Consider the following 23576-nt stretch of genomic DNA (forward strand, 5'->3'; position numbering starts at 1 on the left):
CGTGCCCTCCTGGTTGATGTCTTGACGTAGGGTCCAAGTCGGCTGGATCACGTTCGTTCCGAAAATCATGTTCCCGAAGGTTTCATTCCGTTTGATATTCTTTTCTGCGAAACTCTAAAATAGGCAAAAAACAGCAATTCTGGGTTGGGCCTCCGGTTAATAGGTTAGTCCCAAAAATAATATAAAATTGTATAATAAAGCCCATTAATGTCCAAAACAGAATATAATATAGCATGGAACAATCAAAAATTATAGATACGTTGGAGACGTATCACGTATCAGGGGTGTAGCTGCCCTCTCTCTACCTCTCTATATATAGGGGGAAGGGGGGAGGGGGTGCCCTAGACTTTCCCTAGGGGGGTCAGTGGCCACAAGGGGAAACCCTAGATGGGTTTGGGCGCCTCCCCATAGGAGACTTGGCCCCTAAGGCAAAAGGGTGGGAACCCTAGGGGGCGCCCCCACCTCCTTTGGCAATGTGGGAAGGGGGCTTGGGGAGCGCACAACCCCTTAGTGGGCTGGTGTACTCCCTCCCTTTGGCCCATGAGGCCCCCCAACACTTGTCGGGGGCCCCCGAAACCCCTTTCGGTCATGCTGGCCATCACCCGGTGCCCCTGGAACACTTCCGGTCTCCGATACCCTTCGTCCTATGTATCAATCTTCACCTCTGAACCCTTCTGGAGTTCCTCGTCACGTCTGGGATCTCACTAAGGACTCCAAACAACCTTCGGTAACCACCATAACAACTCAACTATACTTATATCGTCACCAAACGTTAAGTGTGTAGACCTTTCGGGTTCGAGAACTATGCAGACATGACTGAGACACCTCTACAGTCAATAACTAATAGCGGGACCTGGATGCCCATGTTGGTTCCTGCATATTCTACGAAGATCTTTATCGGTCAAACCTCGGTGTCAAGGATTCAGCTAATCTCGTATGTAGTCCCTTTGTATATTGGTATGTTACTTGCCCGAGATTCGATCGTCGGTATCTCCATACCTAGTTCAATCTCATTACCGGCAAGTCTCTTTACTCGTTCTGTAATACAAGATCCCATGGCTAACCCATTAGTCACATTGTTTGCAAGCTCATTGTGATGTTGTATTACCGAGTGGGCCTTGAGATACCTCCCCGTCATACGGAGTGGCAAATCCTAGTCTTGATCCATGCCAACTCAACAGACACCCTCGGACATACCTGTAGAGCACCTTTATAGTCACCCAGTTACGTTGCAACGTTTGGTACACACAAGGTATTCCTCCAGTCTCAGTGAGTTGCATGATCTCATGGTCATAGGAGCAAATACTTGACATGCAGAAAACGATAGCAGTAAACTTGATACAATCGTATGCTATGTTTATAGTTTGGGTCTTGTCCATCACATCATTCTCCTAATGATGTGATCCCATTATGAAATGATAACTCATATCTATGACTAGGAAACCATAGCCATCTTTGATCAACGAGCTAGTCTGATAGAGGCTTACTAGGGACATGTTGTTGTCTATGTATCCACACATGTATTTGAGTTTCCGGTCAACACAATTATAGCATGGATAATAAACGATTATGATGAACAAGGAAATATAATAATAACCGCTTTATTATTGCCTCTAGGGCATATTTCCAACATGTATAGCTTTACGGGAAAAGTATAACCATGATGGGTCCTGAGGTTAACTCTTTTTGTCTCCATATTCTCGTGATCTTCAAAATCCAGCTTCTCCAAGACATAACGTCTTGCATGACAGGGGATGCACTAATCGAATTGTAGAAGACGAAAATTACACGTTGAAGGAGCATAAGTCATGCTTAATTATGAAAAAGACTTGTCGTCGTTGTGTACCGTTTCAACATCGAAGGTCTCATCGTACTTAATACTAAAGCACCGACCGTCTACCAGGTGAGGCCTGTTGCACAGACCCCGGTCGTCGCCGCAGTCGCACTCCGGGATCCTATCTTCGTCCTCAGATATTTCCTATGTTCATAATTCAAAGATTAAACTTCTAAAATTCAATATGTGTACTACAAAAACTAAATTAGATCATTATTATTCATCACGGGTTAACTATCGGTCTGTCGAGTCTTTTCTTGAAAACTGTCAGCCCACGTGGTGTATATATTCGACCATCGAAGATGGTCGCTCCTCCCTTCGTCCCCGAGTGCATTACACGAAAATGTCTAGCACACGGGAACGAAGGAGAAGCGACCCCCATGACAACAGTCGGGATTCTTCCTCTCTGACATTTGCGACCGTCGGTGATGGTCGTTCTTCTCTTCCTTCCCGTGCATTACCAAAAGGTCTATCACGAGAAAGAACAGGAAGAACGACCCCACGACAATAGTCGACATTCTTCTTCTCTCATATATGGTGGACACTCCCTCACTATTTTTTGACTTTCATATATGGAGCCCCAAGAGACTTAAAGTCAACCCAAAATGTCATTTAGTGCTCTTTCCGGCAAATCCAACGCACTCGATATTTCCAAAATTCTAGCACAAGCCATGCTAAAATTTACGGAAAAATTCAGCACAACCTTTGCTAAAAAAGGACATATCGAGCGCCTGAAATTTGCCGGAACGGAAATTAATCAACACTCCGGCAAAACATAGGACACTCAGAGGTGTTCCCTGTAAACGTGGGCCACTTGGGCAAGCACATATCCTATTTGGGCAACACTAGATATACATGTTTATATCTACATCATATTTGAGCAGCACTAGCTAGTACACAACACTAGATATACATGTTTACTCACTATAGACGATGGTTGTCGAGGGTGCGGGTGTCGTCGGTGATCTTCTGGGCGTCGTCGACCGGCTCGTCGGTGATCTACGTACCCAGCGCCACATGAACATTCAAACTTGATGCTCATTGCATTTTAATGGCTGAAAATATTAACAAAAACATTTCAATATATCTTATATATAATCCTAACATTTCATTCGGACAAGAAGCATAACTAAATAGGACCATCATACACTTACTAAATACCCTAGTTCTACTCTACTCAACACTTACTAAAAATCCTAACATTTCATTCAGACAATATAGATCTCTCTCTCTCTCTCTAAATTTGGCAATGTGATGTTGACATAACTAAATACCATAGTTCTACTCTATTGAACACTTACTAAAATTTCTATTACCCTAGTTCTACCCTAAATTTTCTTAGTACAAACTTCTATTACTAAATTTAATACCTAAAAATTTCTATTATTAAAATTTCAAAAACAGAGGGAGGTGGAGGGAGCAGGAACGAAGGGAGGGGTGAGTGAGGGAGGAAGGGAGGAGGAGAACGGATGAGGCAGGGAGGAGGAGGACGGAGGGAGGAGGACGGACGGACGAGGCAGGGAGGTGGGAGGTAGGAGGGAGAGGGAGGTGGAAGGAGGGAGGGAGAGATCGGGAGAGGGACGAGGAGGGGAGGGAGGTGGAAGGAGGAGGGATGGAGGAGCTACCTCGGTGGAGTAGTAGTTGGAGCGGCGGCGGGCAACGATGGTGGTCGGGAAGGGCCGAACATCGGCGGCGGACGACGGGGTGCGTGGGAGAGTGAGAGTGGAGTGGAGAGGGCAGAGTGAGGGGCGACCGGTGAAGAAGATAGGATGGGTTTAGCAGCAGCGCGTGTTAGAGGAAAGCGCTACTGCTAAACGCAATAGCGGTAGCGCGTTTCCCAAAGCTCGCTACTACTATGCCTAGCGTGGCGGCAACATGTGTGGAAATTATAGTAGTGGCGCTTTTCTATGTAGACGCGCTACTGCTAGCAACTTAGCTGTAGCACCTACTCAATAATCTTGTGGAATATATCTGAATCCACATAGGAAATCGATGAATTTTATGTTTCAACTATGCACTCCAAATTTTTTTGTTATGTTTGAACCAAGTATTTTTTATGTACAAATTATTATTTTTTGTGTGCGGTATTCATTTTTATGTGAAAATCATCAAGGAGCATGTGTTTGCATGGATTTAAGGTTTTCAAAGTGAGGGTTGTGGTTGCAAAAAAGGACATTGGAGGGGCGGGGCGACACTATCCGGACACACCTGTGGAAGTTTAGGGGAAGTGGGGGGGGGGGGGGGGGGATTTGTTCACTCTGGTTGTAGATGTTCTAACTATCACACAAAGAATGTAAACTAAAATTTATTGCATCTAATATATATTCTTGGAGAAAACCAAGGGCAAAAACCCATGGTGAAACTATCCCTTCCAAATTAAGAAACGTCCAAAAAACAGAAAAGGAAAAGGTAAGGAAAAAAGAATGACCACCCAAATGACAACCTAATGTAGAACTATCTGCGAAATGTGCCTTGGGGATATCCGAGAACGGTACACCTTCCGTACCAGTGCATTAGACACATTACGAAAATCAGATAATGTCAAAACGCTTACGATGCATTCACACCCATCTTGTTTCCTGTTTCTTGCCACGAACAAACGAATCAACCAATAAGGTGCCTTCAGTGACTTGAGTATATCAAGATGAACATGCAGTTGTCAGTGTGGCAAATAAACTGACTTTAGCAGGATGATTTGCATGCAAGAGTATTATTAATTAACAAATAAACATCAAGTTACCTTGTTTTTCTCTCCGTGTTGGTTGCGATGCATCACCTAAGAGCAACTTCAATGGGGCGACCCATTTCGTCCGCCCGCGTCCGTTTGGGTCGGCGCGGACAAAAGTGGCGGCCCAACGCGCCGACCCGAACTCAAATCGTGTCCGCCTGGCGTCCGCGCCGACCCATTTTCGGCCCAAAATTGCGCCTAGAATGCGTCGACGCGGACGCAAAACGGACGCGCCGCGCGTCTCCTCGCCGTCCGACGCGTCCCCACCTGGCGACCGTCCAACTACGACGGTCAACATTATTTATGACGACCGCCCACCTTGGGCCCACGCGTCAGCGATGGCGGTCGTCCTTTTTTAAGTCAGGCGTGCGGCGGGGCCGTCCTCATCCACTGCCACTCACCCCCGTCCCCATCTGGCAACCCCTGCCCCCACGCCAGCGACAACCCTAGCCACCGCCAACATGGGCTTCTTCTCCGGCATCGGCAGCAGCCGCAAGGGCAAGGCCCCCGCCCGCCATTCCCCCTTCCTCCCCGCCCTCCCCGCGCCGCCGCGCGCTCCCCGGCAGAGGCAACGCATCAATGTGCCGGTGCACCAGGCCGAGTGGCACTGGCAGCACCGCGTGCCTCTGCCGTACCCCGATGCGACGCTGCCGAATGACTGGCATTTGGATCCGGAGAGGATCCCAGTGCCGGCAGCGCCGCGGACGGCGAGGGCCCATGCGGAGGAGGTGCGGCGCCGGCGGGCGTTGCTGACGCTGGAGCAGCGCGCCGAACCGCACTACGTCGTCGACTCGCCCAACTGGGCTCGATGGTTCGCCTTCGAGCACGAGGAGGCGAGGCGACGCGGCGTCGACCGCAGCCTGCCGCCGCCCCCGCTCGTCGTCCGCGACGAGGACTAGGAGGCCGAGGCCGCCTACTAGGCGGCCATTAAGGAGAGCGAGGAGGAGGAGCAGTGGAGGGAGGCGGATGAGGCGGCTTTTCAGGCTGCCATGGCGGAGGCAATGGCCCTCTCCGCGGCGGGCGACTGCGTCGTGCCACCAGTGACCCCGCCGTCCCCGCCCAAAGCCGAGCCGGAGGAGCCGGCCTACCTCGAGCGCTACTCCTGGACCGGAGTAGTGCGCGAGTGGGTCAGGGCTCCGCCGATCTGGCTCGGGGCGACGAAGAAGCAGGAGGCGACCTACCTCGACCACTGGCGCCGCGTTCAGCTGACCGAGGAGCGCCGGGAGGGCGAGCGCCTGCAGATGCTCGAGCACGAGGCCGAAGAGGAGGCGCGCCAGGCCTAGGCAGCGGCGGCGCAGCCCGACATCGCCGCCCTCTGGAACACGGCGTTCCCCTGGGCCGGCCATGCGCCGACGCTGATCGACCTCACCGGCCTCGAGCAGACGCCGCCGCTGACGAGGACGCCTAGGGCAGCGCGTCGTCTAGTTTTTAGTGTTTTTATGTTAATTAATATAATGTGGACTTTCGCCGGTCTTCGTGGCCGACTTTTATATTTAATTAAATGCATGTATTTATTTTTAAAATGCTTTTAAACTTTTTTTTGGCGCGCCGAAAAAACGGGTCGGACCAGTGTTGGGCGCTCGCGCCGACCCAAGCACAGCGCCAGACGTTTGTGTCCGCCGGGCCGACCCAAACGGACAAAAGCGCCGTCCGTTTGGGTCGGTCCGTTGGAGTTGCTCTAAGATGTCCAATGCACGGGTACGGAGGAAGTACGTACAACGTTCATGTAAGAAAATGCGCAACGTGATGCACACTTGATACGAACGCATATGCGTGCACTTCGCCGGTTCCCAATCGGACCATGCTCCATGCCCAATCATATCACGCATTCAACCAACGAAGCAGCGGGCCGCGGAATGAGGATGCTCGCCCGTTCGGTTCCTCCAAGGAACAAGACTACAAGAGTATACTCAAGGAACAATGCCGGCCAACCTACACCCGACTCTGAAGATGCACTTACGGCAATGGTAGACCAATCAAACCCGAGCTGCAGTAACCGCATTAATGGGGAAAATTATTGCAGTCGACTGCGCCGGTACCCGCATTGAAGCCCCGTGCGCAGCATGGGCGCTCCCGTCGCGATAAATGGGCCTATCGGCGAGCGAGCCATCACTTGCTCACACTCACAGTGGAGCACTGGAGCAGCAGAACAGAGCGAGCGAGTGAGAGCAGAGAGCATGGGCTCAATGGTGGCCAGCGTGGAGGAGATCGGTGCGGCGGCGGCGCCACAGGCGGTGGAGCGCCGCCTGGGCGAGCTGCGGGCGACCTTCGAGAGCGGCAGGACCCGGCCCCTGTCGTGGCGGCAGTCCCAGCTGCGCGGCCTCCTCCGGCTCCTCGCCGACAAGGAGGAGGAGGCGTTCCGCGCGCTCCACGACGACCTCGGCAAGCACCGCGCCGAGGCCTACAGAGACGAGGTTCTTCCCCCTTCGTCTCGTCTCATCTGCACCGTCGCACGTCGCCGTCGTACGCCGCGCGCGCAGCCGTCCATATATACAATCTGAACTGTGCTGGTGGTTTTGGGGGTGTTTAGGTCGGCGTGCTCACCAAGTCGGCCAACGCCGCGCTGCGGGAGATCGGGAAATGGGCGGCGCCGGAGAAGGCAAGCTCGACTCACTATTTGGTCACTCTGCAACGCATACTGTTCGTTCGCCTCGCACACCAGCTGCTTTTGGAGCCTAACTCCGCCGTGTCATGGATGGGGGCGCAGGTCTGGGTGCCGCTGGTGGCGTTCCCGGCGAGCGCGCAGGTGGTGCCGGAGCCGCTCGGGGTCGTCCTCATCTTCTCCTGCTGGAACTTCCCCTTGGGTAAGTACTCTCTTGATTCACAACCAATCTCTCATTTTAACTGCAAGTAGTACGTTGTAATACTTTTGGCCAATTTAGCTACTGTACCCTCTCGTTTCTCTTCTTGCGAGTTCTAGCCCGATTAATCCTCAAGAACTAGGGTAGTACAGGAGTACGACACAGTGACTTCCCACTCGTGAGACCGCGAGAAAAATGGCTCAGCTCCTATCGGTAGTAGTAAAAAAAAAGGTCCATTCCATTGAATTATACTACTAGTATTACTGAGTTTCACATTTCCACTGAGTGATATTCCTGAATTTCACATTCTCGCTCACGGGTCTACTGAAGTTACACATTTCCGCTCACTGGTCCACTTAATTTCCCTCCATACAGCAGGCACATGCGTACCAGCTAGGCCATGGAACTATACGTGCATGAATTAGCACGTCGCTGCTGTGATAGCTGCACATACAAAAGTGAACCACCCCATCAGTCTCTCTCGCCTAGGGAGTCCTGTACTCCAGTACCACTTCAATAGGGACAGTTCATCAAAATGGGTCGATTTCTTTTCACTAATATGCAAAGCTTGCGTATCATTTCGTTGATAGATAGGAGAGGACAAGAGTAACATAGATAAGAGAGGGGGAAGTGGGAGAGGAGGATACAACACAGTATACACTTGCCTAGCTCGAACTCCTTACCTGAATTGCCATCTAGTACACGTTAGCTGAATTATAAAGCAGATTTACGGCCACCACTTGCCTTCTCAGCGGTCCGATAAACATCCGACGGCTGAAAGAATATACATTCATTTTTTCACAATAAAAATATGAGGAATCGTCCGTCAGTTGTGTTGACCAGGAGTTATGTGGGGGGGGGGGGGGTGCCTTCAAGAGTACGCAAGCCATGTCAACATTGATCTTCTCTCTTGTTTATTTTCTTTTGCGGGGTAATCTTCTCTCTTGTTTGATGGTGACTTTTTTGTTGAGGGTTCGATGGTGATTTTTTTTTCTCCTTTTTTTTTTGCGGGTGAATGGTGATTTCTTCAAACACCCAGACTAAAGATGACGCAGTTTCGCGGAAAATATTGTAGTAAATCTAGCGTTGTAGTACTAGTTTTGGTATGAGAAACCTAGAGAATTTTCTAAAAATAGTGGTTATTTTCGAGTGACATGGTAATATGTCGCCGACGATTGTATCATCAGTCTAAACAAAACACTTGTGTCGTGAGTGCCATGTAGTACGACAAAGGGGTTTATCTCACCAGCGAGGGTGAAGGGACCAACGGAGGAGGCAAAGGACCCTTCTTGGATCGCATATGGACCAGGGAGAACCACCTTATTCTATTTCTCCCCCAATCCGCAGCCTCCGTCCAAGCGCCTTCAATTTCTTCCATGTGCCTTCCCTCGTCCGTTTGCGCGTCGGTGAAGCCCGGGCCCTGGTTGAGCCATGCCCTTTGAATGAAGAGAGTCATACGCTACGCTAGTTCAGCGCGCATGCCGTGCAACAGCGCTTGCAGTTCGAGAGGTTTCACTACGTACGTGTACTGTTATCGCATGGATCTACCTCAGTCAGCGACGTACATAAACTTGTGTCGCGGTATGCCCTAGATCCCGGGAGGCAATCAGCTGCTGGTCCACTGCCTATGGAACGGACGCAACCCACCACGCTGTCGTAACTTTATCCTGTAGCACGTCTCAAATTACACCCTGTCCGGTGTCGCCAAAGATCGCATTGACGACCTGGCAGGCATGGACAGTGGTACCACCTCAGCTGGCGGGGCCAAAAACTCCAATTCCCGGTCTCACCAGCGATGGTTAAAACCGGCCATCCTAGAGTTACCGTACCTGCTCAAAGGTCGTCAATGGAAATGGATCGGTAGGGTACGTACTTACCCTATAACGTACTGAACGAGGAAACCAGTCTAATTCTCTGTGTTACTACATCGTCAATGCATGCATGATGTATGGTCAGTATGTATGTACGTGCGCAGGTCTGTCTCTGGAGCCGCTGATCGGGGCCATAGCGGCGGGGAACGCGGTGGCGCTGAAGCCGTCGGAGCTGGCGCCGGCCACGGCCAGGTTCCTGGAGGAGAACATAGGCGAGTACCTGGACGCCACGGCGGTGAAGGTCATCCAGGGCGGCCCCGCGGTGGGGGAGCAGCTCATGGAGCACAGATGGGACAAGGTCCTCTTCACCGGTACAGTAAACCAACTGAATGACAAGCGCTGCTAATTCCACCGGTGGTGCTAATCAGGTAGAACCCTTGGCATTGGCAGGGTGCCCGCGCGTGGCGCGCGTGGTGATGGCGGCGGCGGTGAAGCACCTGACGCCCGTGGCGCTGGAGCTGGGCGGGAAGTGCCCCTGCATCTTCGACGCCGTTGCCGGCAGGAGGAACCTCCAGACCTCGGTGAACCGCGTGATCTTCGCCAAGTGGTCGTCCTGCGCCGGCCAGGCCTGCATCGCCATCGACTACGTGCTCGTCGAGGAGCGGTTTGCGCCCACCCTGGTATGCACGCACGCACGGTTTTGTCTCGTGGTTATATAATTCTGATCAGAAGATCATTCTAACCGCGTCGCGTGCTCGTTTCTCTTGGCTGATGAAGATCAAGTTGCTCAAGTCGACGCTGAAGAGGTTCATCGCCGACTCGGACCAGATGGCGCGGATCGTCAACGGGCGGCATTTCCAGCGTCTGAGTAACCTCCTCAAGGACCCGGCGGTGGCGGCGTCCATCCTGCACGGCGGCGGCTTGGACGCCAAGAACCTGTAAGTACACCCTGAACCCATCTGCATATTAATTAATTTTCCTCGTCTCCGTCCTCGTCAAAGAAAAACTTCAGCAGGTCCATCGAGCCCACGATACTGCTGAACCCGCCGCTGGACTCCGCGATCATGACCGAGGAGATCTTCGGCCCTCTGCTCCCCATCATCACGGTACCAATTACTGCTAACCCAACACCGAACCCAAGGGCGAAGAAGATGAATGAAAATGGTGTCTCCTTCCTTGTGGTACAGGTGAAGAAGATCGAGGACAGCATCGCGTTCGTGAGGGCGCGGCCGAAGCCGCTGGCCGTGTACGCCTTCACCGACAGCGCGCCGCTGAAGCGGCGGATCGTGGAGGAGACGTCGTCGGGGAGCGTCACCTTCAACGACGCCGTCGTACAGGTACGCCGCCCCGCCCCTGCACAAACGAGATTTTCTTCTGACCGTTAGTACGTGGTTTTAACCATGGCTCCTGGATGGATTTGCGTGCGTGCAGTTCGGGGTGGACACGCTGCCGTTCGGGGGTGTGGGGCAGAGCGGGTTCGGGCAGTACCACGGCAAGTACTCGTTCGAGATGTTCAGCCACAAGAAGGCGGTGCTGCGGCGGGGCTTCCTGGTGGAGGCCATGCTGAGGTACCCGCCGTGGGACGAGCAGAAGATCGCCATGATGCGCCACCTCTTCCGCTACGACTACGTCCGCTTCATCTTCACCTTCCTCGGCCTGCGGAGATGAATACGGCCATGCACCACGTCTCGGGCGCGACTGGATGGGTTTGACGTAAGAAATTGATTATTATTTGATGAGTGGATGAACAAGTACATGAATAAACAGACCACGTTAGTTTGTATAAGGATTGCGTAGCAGGTTTGCACTCGGTACTTGCTAGTGTGCCAATAATAGAATAATGTTCTTTTTGCATCCAGTCTGCCCCCCAAGGTCCCTTTTTTTGTGTATTTGTTTGAGACGTCCTGATTGCAACTCGGTAAAAATCCAAAAGTGCTTCACATATACCGTGCGTGCTTGCATACATTATACTCCCTCCTTTCCAAAATATAAGGCGTCGGTATGTCTATAAAATTAATATACAAACATATGAAATAAAATTGTTTTGCAAAACAAATACAACAATGTCGTATATACATGTTTAATCCATGTACTTCGATGTATATTAGTGGTCAAAGTCGTGCATCAAAGACTGTGCACAGTCAATCAGGGAGTATTACCTAAACACAAAATTTAGTTAAACATATACTTCTTGCTTTCTGGTTCAGCTTTGAAGCTATGAAACAGAATACGTCTGTTCTCTATCTCAGATAGTATTTTCTGGAATTTTTCATGAATTAGGCCCTGCTTAGCACCAGACACATCCTTCAGGCGTGCACTGCATATAACAACAAATAATAATAATAATTGCATAAAGGCACAATACATTGTATAACTGGCTCGCGCACTCTGCGAAAATAGCACCAGTCTGCTTGTTTGTTGATGATACAAGAAATTTTACAACAATCATGAACTTTTTGCTTTGCTTCCACTTGAGCTAACTTTATGTACATGTAAGAAAGCTATGTATCAGCAACTGCTATATGTACAACACTACAGCGGCTTGAAGCCTCCCTGCATTTTGTTTCAGGAATGTTTGCCACAGACCCACCCGCTAGTGAGAATCACAAAAAGTTCCTTAGCTTGCAAACCGCGAGCAACCTGCGTATTTGTTTTAAGAAAATAAGCATGAAAAATAAATCCCAGGACAGCCACTAAAAGCAGCAAAAATGAAAAACATATTTCTAGGGCAATCTGTACAATGCACATACAAACAGTAAATAAGCCTGCAATGCAGATATAATTTAAACAAATAGGAAGTTCATGCAGATTGCAATCACTAAAATAGCATATAAAACATTAATACTTGGTTACTGGTGAAGATGCAATATAATTTTAGTTCCAACAGGGAATGTAGTTAAGATATTACCATGTTAGTGGATGACGCGCAGCCAACGAGCCTAAGCCTTCTGACATTACACCTCTGCGTGTACTACATTGAGCATCAAAAAGCAGAAGCGGGCTCCGGTGTATGTAACATTCTGCGGCAGCTCCTCAGCAGGGTCACAAAGATGGAAGATTGGCTTAGAAATGTCCTCACTCCGATCCTTTTATAGTAGACATACTTGCCTTTTCCTTTTCCATTTTCTTCTTCTCAGCTTCCACAGTTCGAGCATTTTCATCACGTGATTTCTTGAACATATTCACGAAAATAACCAAAATCGACGTAACTGAGAACAGAAAAGCAAGAAAGCATCAAGGAAAGATCAAAAAGTAAATACTGTTGTGCTAAAACAACTAAGTTCATATCAATACAGAAACAGAAGCATGTTGACTCAATTCATAATGGAACTAAAAGAACAGAGAATGCCACTTGATAGACCATTCCCCAGAAACAGCAATTCGATTTGAAGAAATGCACTGTTTGGAAAACAAAATGTTTGGACCTATGAGAGGAACTTCCTCAAGGGATTAGGGGCAATACTTTTAAGTTTTTTTCCTTCTGCTAGTGCGATCAGCGAATTGTCATAGTGAAATTGATAAATATGATATTACTCAAAGATGTAACTTCACTGACCACCTTCGGCGTATGATGAGCTACATATGTGGACATAATTAAGAGAACAATGCCTAATAAAGCTGTAAAATATTATAAAGGCCACAAAAAACCTTGCTCAAAAGGGCAGCGAGCTGGATCTTCACCAAAATACTGAGCTAGGGAATCAGCATTCCTTCCCTGCAAAACAAATGTCATCAAGGTCTTACACAAACATAAGGCGTTACAAGAATAACTTTTAAGGCAGGGGCTCACCACTTCTGAATACAAGGAAATGAGGGACCTAACTACAGCTTCTGCCGAGTCGAGAAAGGATTTCAATGCCTGCAAAAGCAACTGATCTCAGTTCACTCGTAAAAGAATCATTACTGATATAGCACAACTAATCTCATCAGATATGCTTGCTTTAGAGTTTAGGAGTCCCCGAAGGTCACAACTCCTACCAAGTCCAGAGTTCGGACTGTGCACGGTGTTATTGCTGAGCTTGATGCATAAAAGTGAATGTCGATGATTCCCTGAATTGCGTATCACTTCTGTTCAGTAGCTAGCAGAACATTTTGTAAGCCGGCACATTCTTTGACTTTATGTTCTGAGCAATTTGTTCAAGACATGGAGCCTTGCAGCACTTCTTTTCAACTTGAGAGGTGGTGCATATTTATTCCATTATAGAAGCGGTTAGTGAATGGATGATGCAGAAAAATATGCACTCTGTGGTCCTACTATACATAAAGTTCAGAGAAACACTGAAACAAGTACACATTGAATGTCTGGGGATAGCTAATTCAATAATTTTATAATAATAACATGGTTTAAGTTGTGTCATTTCTTGTCCTGAGCGAGTAAAATATAAGCTCCTTAAACCAGTGGGCTAAATGTAAACAGAACAAATATGCTCAACATCCAACAACTCTGAAAAATAGACAAAAGGGAATTATTTCTTACCTTGCGGAAGCCAACAGATATTGCTCCATCGTTCACTGAAGCAGCTAATTCCTGCTCGACCTTCTCAAGACCTTTGTTTATTGCTTGCATTTCCTCAGCAAGCAACTTCAATTGGATCTGGGGTGATTAACAAATGCAATTGTGGAGCAACATATTTGATGAGTAGCTCGATGGTCATCCAAAATTGCTATTAACAGATAACTACAGTACCTTCGAAGCTGCTTCCAGATGAATCAAGTCTTTGTCAAAATCAAGAAGCTCAGGCAACTTTTCAGCAAGAAGCTAGCATGTAATAGAGAAAGATAAGGTAAGCTGCACAGGCTTGCAAAAGCAACTGGCAGAAGGACAGACCCAGTGCTAGAAGCTCCCACACCAGGTGGGGCCTGGGAAAGGATTATACAAGGCAAGCCATACCCCTGCATAGTACAATGCAGAGAGGCCGCGTCGAACCCAGGAGCACTTGGCACGAGCATGAGCAACTGGCAGACTATTAAAAATATGCATAGGTACATGCAATTAGAAACTGAGTCAAAATAGCTAATCTTCCATTAAGCTGCAGAATACTAGATAAACAATTGCCCACGTGCACAGCACCATAATTTGGGATACCGGAACGAGGCTGATTCCTGGACAGTGACCAGTAACAGCCTGCCGTTTGGAGTTTACATGAAAACCATGTCTATGCAGAGAACTGGCAGAAGTTTACAATCCAACTAACAACTCCTGTGGAAGCCATCGATAACATTTACACCAATGACCCCTCACTTCCCAAGGGATTGTGATTTATATAGGTTATATCATCAAAAGGCAGCTCAAGATTAAGATCCAGGATAGGTATTGAGGTGCCTGCAGCTGGCTAGTTCCAGTTCTACGCTCAGACCAAGCATCAGATGAGACCGCTCTTGAGAAAAACTAATCCAATCAGATACGATCCCAATTAAGATCAGATTGTTCATGCTCCTAGAACTTACAATCGACCAGTAAATTTACTGACACTGAATCCAGCCATCAGGGTGAAACACAACAACCTGGTGACAGGCTAATAATAGGTGTTCGGAGCACCCTATTATTGTTTGTTTGATCTATATTAGTAATTGATACACCCAGAGCTGATCCGTGAAAGAAAATCTTGAGCAGACTGAGCTAATATGCAACAAACAGACATCTCCCACAGAGTCATGACTGCAATTGCCGCGAAAACATCATGTATTTCAATAGTTGACGCTGATATTCAAACGGTTTTAGAGTTCAGGGTTGAAAAATGAACCTCTGCTTGAGTTTAGGTTGGAAAGTGGACTTTATTCCTATATAAAATATTCAAACTACAACAAGATGCATGATTCCCAACTTTAAAGGCTCAGGTAAATTACTGTTACTAAGCTACTAGCACAACAAGATTGCATAGGAGTATAGAAAAAAACATGTATCGTAAGTCCATAAGAAGTGGCATAGTTTTCTGCAGTAAGATATTAAACCCTAACCAGCATTGTATTATTGTGCGGTATGGCCAGTGGTGAAGATGGACTGAGAGGAATCTTAGCATGCAAACCAGTGTGCATAGCATAACACTTTATGCCGAGTGCATACCTTGCATAAATAGTGCATTAGTGTCATCTTATTGTTCCTAGCTCGAGTATCCGATAGTTTAAGAAGACTATCTAATCTGAAGCCAACAGCAGAACCTGTTCAGCACATCACCGTATCAGACGATGCTATTAAACAAAAGGCATTCCGTGCAAATTTTCTACACTGATTTGGTACCTCGAGCTGTTCCTTGATTCAATGCATTCCCTAATGTGAGAATGGTCTGCATTATCTGCCGTAACTTCAGAGACTCTTTCACCTGCACAAAATAAAACATTAAGCCAGTCTACGTGTAAGTTAAAATTTTACTAAAGAAAGAGATGATACAGCATTGTACCTCTTTTGTTGCATCATTTATGGTGGTTAAGTTAGTTCTTAACTCATCAGCCTGACAAAGAGCAAGACATCACATTACAACTGCAAGTTATGGAGAAAGTGAGATAATCCAAGTAAATTAACTGATGGACGAAGACAACGGACCTGTGTTGAGAATGCAATTCTGAAAGCAAAAACTCTTAGTTTGGACTCGACGCGAGGAACTTTCATTAGCTCCAGGAAAAACTACAGCAAAGTTGAAAGCTTCAATCAATATATTCAAAGTGGCACACTATATGCAACCAAAATATTAAACCAACCTGTTCACATTTCCCAAGCATTTCTTTGTTGCCGTTATAGTTCTGAGCTCATAGAGGAAAAGGATAGCGAATTAGGACAAAACAGCATCAGATACTAAATGATAAGGAATATGTTACAGATCATGAAATGCAAAAAACAAAAGATAGTAGTAAGCAGAAGCACCTTCAACATCTCGATTTCTTCGTTTGTAGGGCAAAACTTAATGAGATTCTCCACTTGGTCATTATCAAGAACAGACGTATCCAAAGCCAAGATCGCGCTCTGCAAGATACAACCATTTCAGAGAAAATTACATAGGAACACTAAAAAGTATCAGGCTAACAGACATTTGTTAACAGCACCATTTGAGCAGATTAATAATGTCAGTGTGATAAATTAATTAGAAGATAAAAAACGTGGATCGAGAAAGCAACACAACTCAGCAGTAACTTGCATGTATGATAACCATATACAGTGGTTTTACATTACCAAAAGAGAGTCTGAAAGGCATTTAAGTTTCCCAGTGCCCTGTAGGCTTACGCAGCCTAATGTTAGACCACTGTATGAGTGCAAATTAAACAAGAAAAACCTAGGACTTATAGTAATAATTTTGTGATGGCAGAAACTTTCATGCATAGTGTATGGAAGATGTTAGCAAGATTTGTGTACATCGCCGAATCTATTAATGTATGATAGCATACAAGTTTACACTTAAGCAAATACCCAAAAAAATGCAGATGAAGGTTGTCAACAAAGGTATTAGCTCCATCAAAAGTTGTAAAAGAATAGAAACGGGAAAAGGAAAAGTAATATGAATACAAGCTTCAGATATTCAGGATAGTACTCCCACAGCTCAACAATGTAGTGCATATAGATTTTTTTTCAAAAGTCAAACTTAAAAAACTTTGACCAAGTTTATAGTTAAAATTATCTATATCTATAATACCAAACATATACAAGATGACAATATATCTCATGATGAATATAATAATATGCATTGCATATTCTAAATGTACATAATTTTCTCTACAAACTTGGTCAAACCGTCAAAGTTTGTAAATTTTGGCTTCCGAAAAAATCCATATGCACTACATTATGGAACGGGGGGAGTATAAATAATTACATCATCAACACAGCACAAAATTCTCTGAGATGTCACTATTCCACAGGAGAAATCATGTGCATCTTTTTTTGGTCAAAGAGTAGAGAGGGTAAGTAATAACCCACAAAGGATACTCACAATCATATCAGGAAGAGGCATTTTGATTTTGGTAAGCATGATCTCACAATTATTTGCTCTTCTCATATCAACCTGTAATGAAACTAGCAGAACAATTAGTCCATGGCCTAATGGAATCAACAAAATTTCTCTAACTCCTCATGCTAGAACATAATGCTGTTGATTGCAAATAACTTAAGATGTCAAGAAAACAGAAGTTTGGTGTGGAATGATAAATGGAACAAGAATGCAAGAGAGAAAACTATTCAAAAGTCCCTTCAAAAGGACACCTATTGCAGAAGGAAGTACCATACATATGAAAACCATAATTTCATACTTTAAATGGAAAATACATCAAAATAAGTTAGTGTCAATCAGTTGAGCACTTGCAAGGAAATAAAATATAGATTCACTTAAGAAAGAGAAGTAATCATGCATATCGTATTACCACGAAACAGTTTTAATCAAGAATGGTTTGAAAAACCTGAGATTCAGGGCTTGATAATTCAACATACCACGAAAAAAAAATCAAATAACAAGTTTAAGGTAACAAGTATGAAAGGATTAATGTGCTTAAGGTAGAAGCACAAGAATGGAAGTTCAAAAAAATTCAAGTTCCCTAAAGAAAATAAGTGCATTAAGAGTGCAAGTTTCCATACCAGGTGAACAATTTCTGGCTTGCTAATAGCTGAGCCACGCTTCGTTGCTCCTTTTTCACTTGCATTGGTTGCAACAGCAGTGGAGAACAAGGTCTCTAATTCGGACATATCAATATCAGGAGCCCTGCAAAATAGTGCTCGACAGCATGAATAAATACAGTCTCAATACAGAGATTTCCCACATGTTAAACAAGGACATAGAATGCCAGACCCATGTATTTTCTTTAGGGGAGCTACCAGCCTCATGTGGGCCTACTACTCAACCTCTTCCCAAAAAGGGGGGAAGCTACCAGCTTCCTATCTATTTGGATTGTTTTCGCGACTGTAGCATGATATATACTCCCTCCCTTCACAAATATAAGATGTTCTAACTTTTTTCTGAATCAGATGTATAGACACGTACTAGTAAATGTGTGCGTGCAATGCGCGTTGATATTAGGTAATATATTAATTACACATAAATATTAGGTAGGATATTATTTGCGTATTAATTATGTGATTAGCATTGGCATTAATATTTGGTATGATATTAACTGCACACTAAACGTGTTGAGCGCTCACCATTGGAGCAGCCTGAGTCGTTGGATTGACCTGATTTGACGGACGGGATTTGTTGGATCTGCCCCTTTGGGTCTTTTTATATTGGTATAGATATAGATACAGATGAAATATCCAAAACATCTATTTGTGAATGGAGGGAGTAGTTCATAAACAACGGATGTTGAATTTTATGCCTAGTGGTTTCAATGATGTAAAATCATCAACAGCTGAATTAAATGCAAAAATATTGGCAGCATAACAGTTACCTAGCCTGATTCCCTTGATTTTGGGCATCCGCCCAGAGACTTCCCTGCATTGCTCGTGTAACTTTCACCCAGTGCAAAGGCTTTAATGAAGCTTTCTTTGGGGGGTTACTTTGAAGTGCCAATCCAATGCCACGACCTTTTGCTGATCCGGTTGCTGCTCTTCCCCTTCCCAATACTGGAGGTGGTGCTGGTGCATTTGAGATTTTTGAGCTTGGTGGTGGAGGGGGTACAGTTCCAGGTGGTTTTGGAGCTTGAGGTGGTGGGGGTGGGGGTGCAGGAGCTTTCTTTCCTGACATTCCGGGTGGAGGTGGGGGTGGGGGTGCAGGAGCTTTCTTTCCTGACATTACGGGTGGAGGTGGGGGTGGCGGTGCAGGAGCTTTCTTTCCTGACATTAAGGGTGGAGGTGGTGGTGTTGGAGGAGCTCCTTTAATAGCGCCTGCTGGCAATGGTGGAGGTGGGGGTGGGCATGGTGCACCAGGTGGAGGTGGAGGTGGTGGAGGAGGTGGCCCTTTCACCAGAGTGGCAGTAGTTGTAGATGTTCTGTCAGAAGTGGCAGGGGGGCGGGGTGGAGGTGGAGGCGGCGGAGGGCATTTCTTAGCTATTCCTTGAGCTTGGGGGAGAGGTGGTGGAGGTGGTGGGACTGAATGACGTTGAACATTTTGCCGAGGCTGCAGGGTCGGTGCAGATAGAGGAGCTCCTGTCCGAGAATTTGGCAGGGGTGGCGGAGGTGGAGGCTGTGGAGAAGATACATTACTAACCCGAGGTGGTGGTGGTGGTGGTGGCGGCGGCGGTGAGAAAACAGGTTTGCTGCCACTTGGCGGCGGCGGCGGCGGTGGTGGTGGTGGCGGTGGTGAGAAAACAGGTTTGCTGCCACTTGGTGGTGGTGGTGGTGGCGGCGGCGGCGGTGCCGAGATAATAGGTTTGCTTCCATTTGCTGCTGCTGGTGGTGACACCTGTGCCGAGATAGCATGTTTGTCTCCATTTTCTGCTGATAGTGGTGGCGGCTGCCAGCTAGGTAACTCGTGCTGTAATTCTCCTGACAGCAGACTTTGTTCAGTTGAAAGGCCACAGGATCTACCATGTGGAGGAGGGGGAGATGAAGTGTTCGCTGAGGAAGTAGCTGCACAAATTGTGATAGTTATGAATCAGAGTTTAATTAAGATGATGGGAAAAAGGGAGAGAATGTAGAGCATGAAAACACCAGGTCCAGCAACAGAAGTTTTCTTCGAAGGGCGTATTCCCTAAATAATTGAACATGGCAATAAAGTTCAACAAGAAAAATGACTTGTGTAAATAGATGTACCAATAGATTCAGAATCTTCAGTGGTAAGAGCACGATCAATGTTCTCTGAGTCAGATGAGTTCCCACCATGTTGAACCTTCTCATAATCTACTGAATAACCGGAATCAGAAGCCGCAGAATATTTTTCTTCATCAGAATCCAGTGGAGACATTAGTGGCATCTGGAGGCCAACTTTAGCTTGGAACTTCGAAAGCTCTTTCATGTCGCTGAGTATTAGCTTTTGAAATTTATCTTGCAGAGAGTTTGCTGAGAATTCTTTGAGCAACCAAAAAGCAGCATTGTCACCGCTTTCCATCCATTCAACATCATTGAAGAGTTCTTGAACAGCTGAAAAGGCTTCAATTGGTAAACCACCTTTCATATCACCATTCAATGTTACTGTTGGAGCCCTTGGAGGAGAAATGCCCCCAATTTCACAAAACAGTACCTGCACTTCCAAATCTGCATCAGTAATTGATTTCTTGCCTGAAAAATTCAAATGAGTACATGCATTGCTCTTACCTCTGCTCTAAAATTCCTCGGGTACCGATCTTTTGAACCCCAGAGTATATCAACATCATCACTATTCAGCATCAGTACATTTGAACGGATAAAAGCAGTATTGAACATTATCCGGAACATCATAACTTCCTTTTCTGGATCAAGATCAAGATGTACGCACTCCAGAACAACATCTCCCTGGACTGGACACTGGATATCAATTTTTATCACGTCACAGTCCTCCTGCATGAAAACAATGCAGATTGATGCAAAATAAAAATAAATTGAGAAAGCAAACAAGAACTTCATGTGATTCTAATTATCACCAACCTGTCGATAGTGGCGCAAGGACTTCTTCTTAGGCATTGAAAAAATCATGTCAGTCATGCTAGCATTCTTGCCAAGAAGATTTCGACCGAAAATTCGGATCAATGGCCTACATCCATTATCAGAATCAAAATTTGGAATAGCTCGAAGGATCAGACAATCCAAAGAAAGCGCCCGCTCCATAGGAGGCCACTCTGGAGAGATATTTCTTCTGGCTACATACTGCATATATCGAAGCTGAGAGGGCATTGGGTTGAGTGCAGAAAATAGCTGTAGGAATCCTTTAGGGGCCTCACGGTGAACAATGTCCAGAGTTCTATGTTCTGCGCTGTGCAACTTCTTGAAAATAAGAAAACAAGATAGCAGAAATGCCAATGATGGCCAGCCCCCTCTCTCACAATGGAGTAGTACGATATTTTGGCTGTTCCCAGTAGATAGCCAGTGTTCACAGACACGAAGAAAATGCTGTATAAGAGATAGAGGAAGCACTGGACAGCCTTCAAAATGACGTGGGTAGTCAATTACTGGAATATCATATTCATGTAGGATATCAGCAAGCTGGCTTCTCTTATCCCCATCTCTGAAGTTAATAGCCAGAAATTGAGATTCTGCATGCTCTTCATGCAACTCTGTAAGAATTCCATTCAAATAGACTGGGTACATTCCATGCGGCAAAACTTCAGTGCAGAAGCATGAATCAAAAACTGCAATATGGCATAAGAAACCAAATTAATTGGAATACAAAATAATGAATCAATAAAACAAATGAGGTGATCAATGTAAAAAAAAAGAGTAACAATACTTCAGAAGCTTACCATAGATCCTGTCAATGAACTCCAGTAATCCATCGGGAGGCCTCTTGTAGAAGAATCTACTAAGCAGTGACATTTCATGTGAATGAGGAGTTGTTGTCAAATGTGCTCAAGATTCTGAGAATTGCTCACTTCAGCTTCAAAAAACAATAGATCTCAGAATGGCAAAGGGTAATCTGCAAACTTCAACACCTCTGTAAATAATAGAACAAAACGAATTAGACTTAGCACTTCAAACGCCTATGTTTGCTAAGCATGACACTTTAACAGATGATCCATCGCGATCTCATGGGTCCAGGTCTCATTACCAGACATTAGAGCAACACCTACAAGCAAACTACACTTAAGCAACGATTCAGCCTGCTCGAGTCGGATAAAACTTCTCTACAATGACAGAATAAAAGACTATATGTATGAGCCAAACCATGAATTGGACACTTCAAATGCAAATTATAACAGTCCCAGAATCCCCCCCCCCCCCCCCATGCACCCCGCGCCAGTCACGCTATTATAATCAGAGAAAATACACACGAAAGTCTCAGCGGTCCTCGTACTGAGGTATTGGAGCTAACAATCCCGCCAGCGACAGTAAGACTGTGAGAGACGTAGATGCATCGTTCGGGCGTGCGATATTTGGGCAAAAGCGCAAGATGTGGACATGTTATACTAACCACTAAAACTGGAAACCTAATGAGAACTCAAAACAAGAAGGAATAGAAACATGTTGCTAAATTAAAACTGCGAAACGAACGAGACCGAGGACCTTAGCAGCCGCTGCGTCTACCACATCCAAGGGGGGATCTAGATGGTGTGTACGGGGACACCCAAAATTTGTGGAGGTCAGTAGAGGTTGAACTCATCCCTGGATGGCAAAAGGCGCATACGTCAAAATCAAGTAGCCAACACCGGGGACGGGGTGGAACCAGCAGGGATGTGGTATCCCAATAAGGTAGAATGCGAACAGCGCCGGCGTTGCGCGTAAGCGGAGGAGAGGATGGGGGAGGGGGGAGGGACTGAGGCGCCGGTGGTGATGGTAAGCTACGCACGGCGGCGGCTATAAGGCACAGCAGCGGTAGATTGTAACTGGTGGCAGATCTAGGATTTTAAAACAGGATGGTCCACCTTAAAAGAATTGGCACATCCTAGTCCAGCATAGCTCTTCTTTGCAACGTGTTTCCAGAAAAGAGAAGCAATGTTTACTGTCCTCTTTCATTCTTCAACAATTATACAAGAAATAATACGTCTTATCAGTCCAAACATTCTAACAATCATAATTGGACAACAGCAAATGAATCAATCAATATAAGGTTTGAATCATAAATAAATTGCGAAATTGGGAAGATTGGAGAATGGGGTAACAGCCGTACCTGTGTACTGTGTTGAATCGTGGGAGGGCTGGCTGCTGCAGGGTGCAGGCTGTGCCTCTGGAGGGAAGCTTTGCTGCACGCCGCCAGCCGCCGGGCAGGACTGCTGCGGTCTGCGGACTGGGGGGCTGGGAGCAGTGGACTGCGGGGGCGCAGCAGCAGTGTGCGTGGGAGGGCGCGACGAGGCACGGGACCACGGAGGCAGGCGGGAGGCCGAGGCGGCGACGACGAGTGGCCGGCGAGGCACAGAGGTGGGCGGGAGGCGGCTGCCGGCGAGTTCAGATCGGGAATGGGGGGGGGGGGGGGGGGGGGGGGGGGGGGGCGCAGTGCTTGCGGACCGGCAGGACTGGCAGCTTGCTGGGCTTTGGTTAGGTCATGGACTCGGGAGCGGTGGAGAGGAAACGTTTGGAGGAGATGGATTTGAGTTTTTACTTGATCGAGAAAAAGAAATCTGATCCGGAAAGAAACAGACTGGTAATGGGGTCCTTTCAAAATCCTGATTTTGTGACTATTTGTATCTAGATTGGAAACAAATTAGAGACACTTAAAAACTTCTTATGTTATCAAGTTACGGTGTTGTCTATTTTTATTATCATTGTCAAGAACAATGGCGAGCGAATGTATAGTGCCTCGCTCTCCGGCTGACCACTGGTGTGTTGCTCGATGTGTGCTATGTGTCGTGCGGGAAAATGGGGACGATGGGTGGAAGTGGTGTGTTGCTTGATGTGTGCTATGTGTCGTGCGGGAAAATGGGGA

At 46.6% G+C, this 23576-nt stretch overlaps 2 protein-coding genes across 6 annotated transcripts; one reads left to right on the forward strand and one right to left on the reverse strand.

Annotated features, from left to right (window-relative positions):
* The first annotated feature begins 6487 nt into the window (after positions 1-6487).
* LOC109736031 (aldehyde dehydrogenase family 3 member F1) lies at positions 6488-11028 on the forward strand. Of its 4 annotated transcripts, none has more exons than XM_020295249.4 (9): positions 6493-6976; positions 7093-7161; positions 7270-7366; positions 9339-9545; positions 9625-9854; positions 9952-10112; positions 10187-10280; positions 10362-10511; positions 10606-11028. In XM_020295249.4, exons 1-9 carry the CDS (start codon positions 6626-6628, stop codon positions 10840-10842), a joined length of 1596 nt encoding a protein of 531 aa, XP_020150838.1. In that variant the 5' UTR covers positions 6493-6625; the 3' UTR covers positions 10843-11028. The 4 variants fall into 4 exon arrangements, with proteins under 4 accessions (XP_073365018.1, XP_073365019.1, XP_020150838.1 ...); XM_020295250.4 differs by having other exon boundaries at positions 6496-6976; positions 10190-10280; XM_073508917.1 differs by having other exon boundaries at positions 6488-6976; positions 7093-7366.
* A 470-nt stretch (positions 11029-11498) lies between these two features.
* On the reverse strand, positions 11499-23212 carry LOC109736030 (formin-like protein 3). Of its 2 annotated transcripts, none has more exons than XM_073508915.1 (20): positions 22824-23212; positions 21460-21650; positions 20648-21348; positions 20339-20560; positions 19838-20264; positions 18535-19654; positions 17729-17852; positions 17091-17162; positions 16034-16132; positions 15871-15912; positions 15716-15796; positions 15573-15623; positions 15413-15494; positions 15239-15333; positions 13862-13933; positions 13652-13768; positions 12965-13033; positions 12823-12889; positions 12083-12383; positions 11499-11814 (listed from the first exon to the last, which is right to left on the reverse strand). In XM_073508915.1, the coding sequence occupies exons 2-19, from the start codon at positions 21530-21532 to the stop codon at positions 12250-12252; spliced, it is 3648 nt and encodes a 1215-aa protein (XP_073365016.1). In that variant the 5' UTR covers positions 21533-21650; positions 22824-23212; the 3' UTR covers positions 11499-11814; positions 12083-12249. The 2 variants fall into 2 exon arrangements, with proteins under 2 accessions (XP_073365016.1, XP_073365017.1); XM_073508916.1 differs by having other exon boundaries at positions 21460-21593; positions 22824-23164.
* Positions 23213-23576: the final 364 nt, after the last annotated feature.

This window comes from Aegilops tauschii, chromosome 2, assembly GCF_002575655.3.
Source record: "Aegilops tauschii subsp. strangulata cultivar AL8/78 chromosome 2, Aet v6.0, whole genome shotgun sequence".
In the NCBI taxonomy this organism is placed as follows: domain Eukaryota; kingdom Viridiplantae; phylum Streptophyta; class Magnoliopsida; order Poales; family Poaceae; genus Aegilops; species Aegilops tauschii.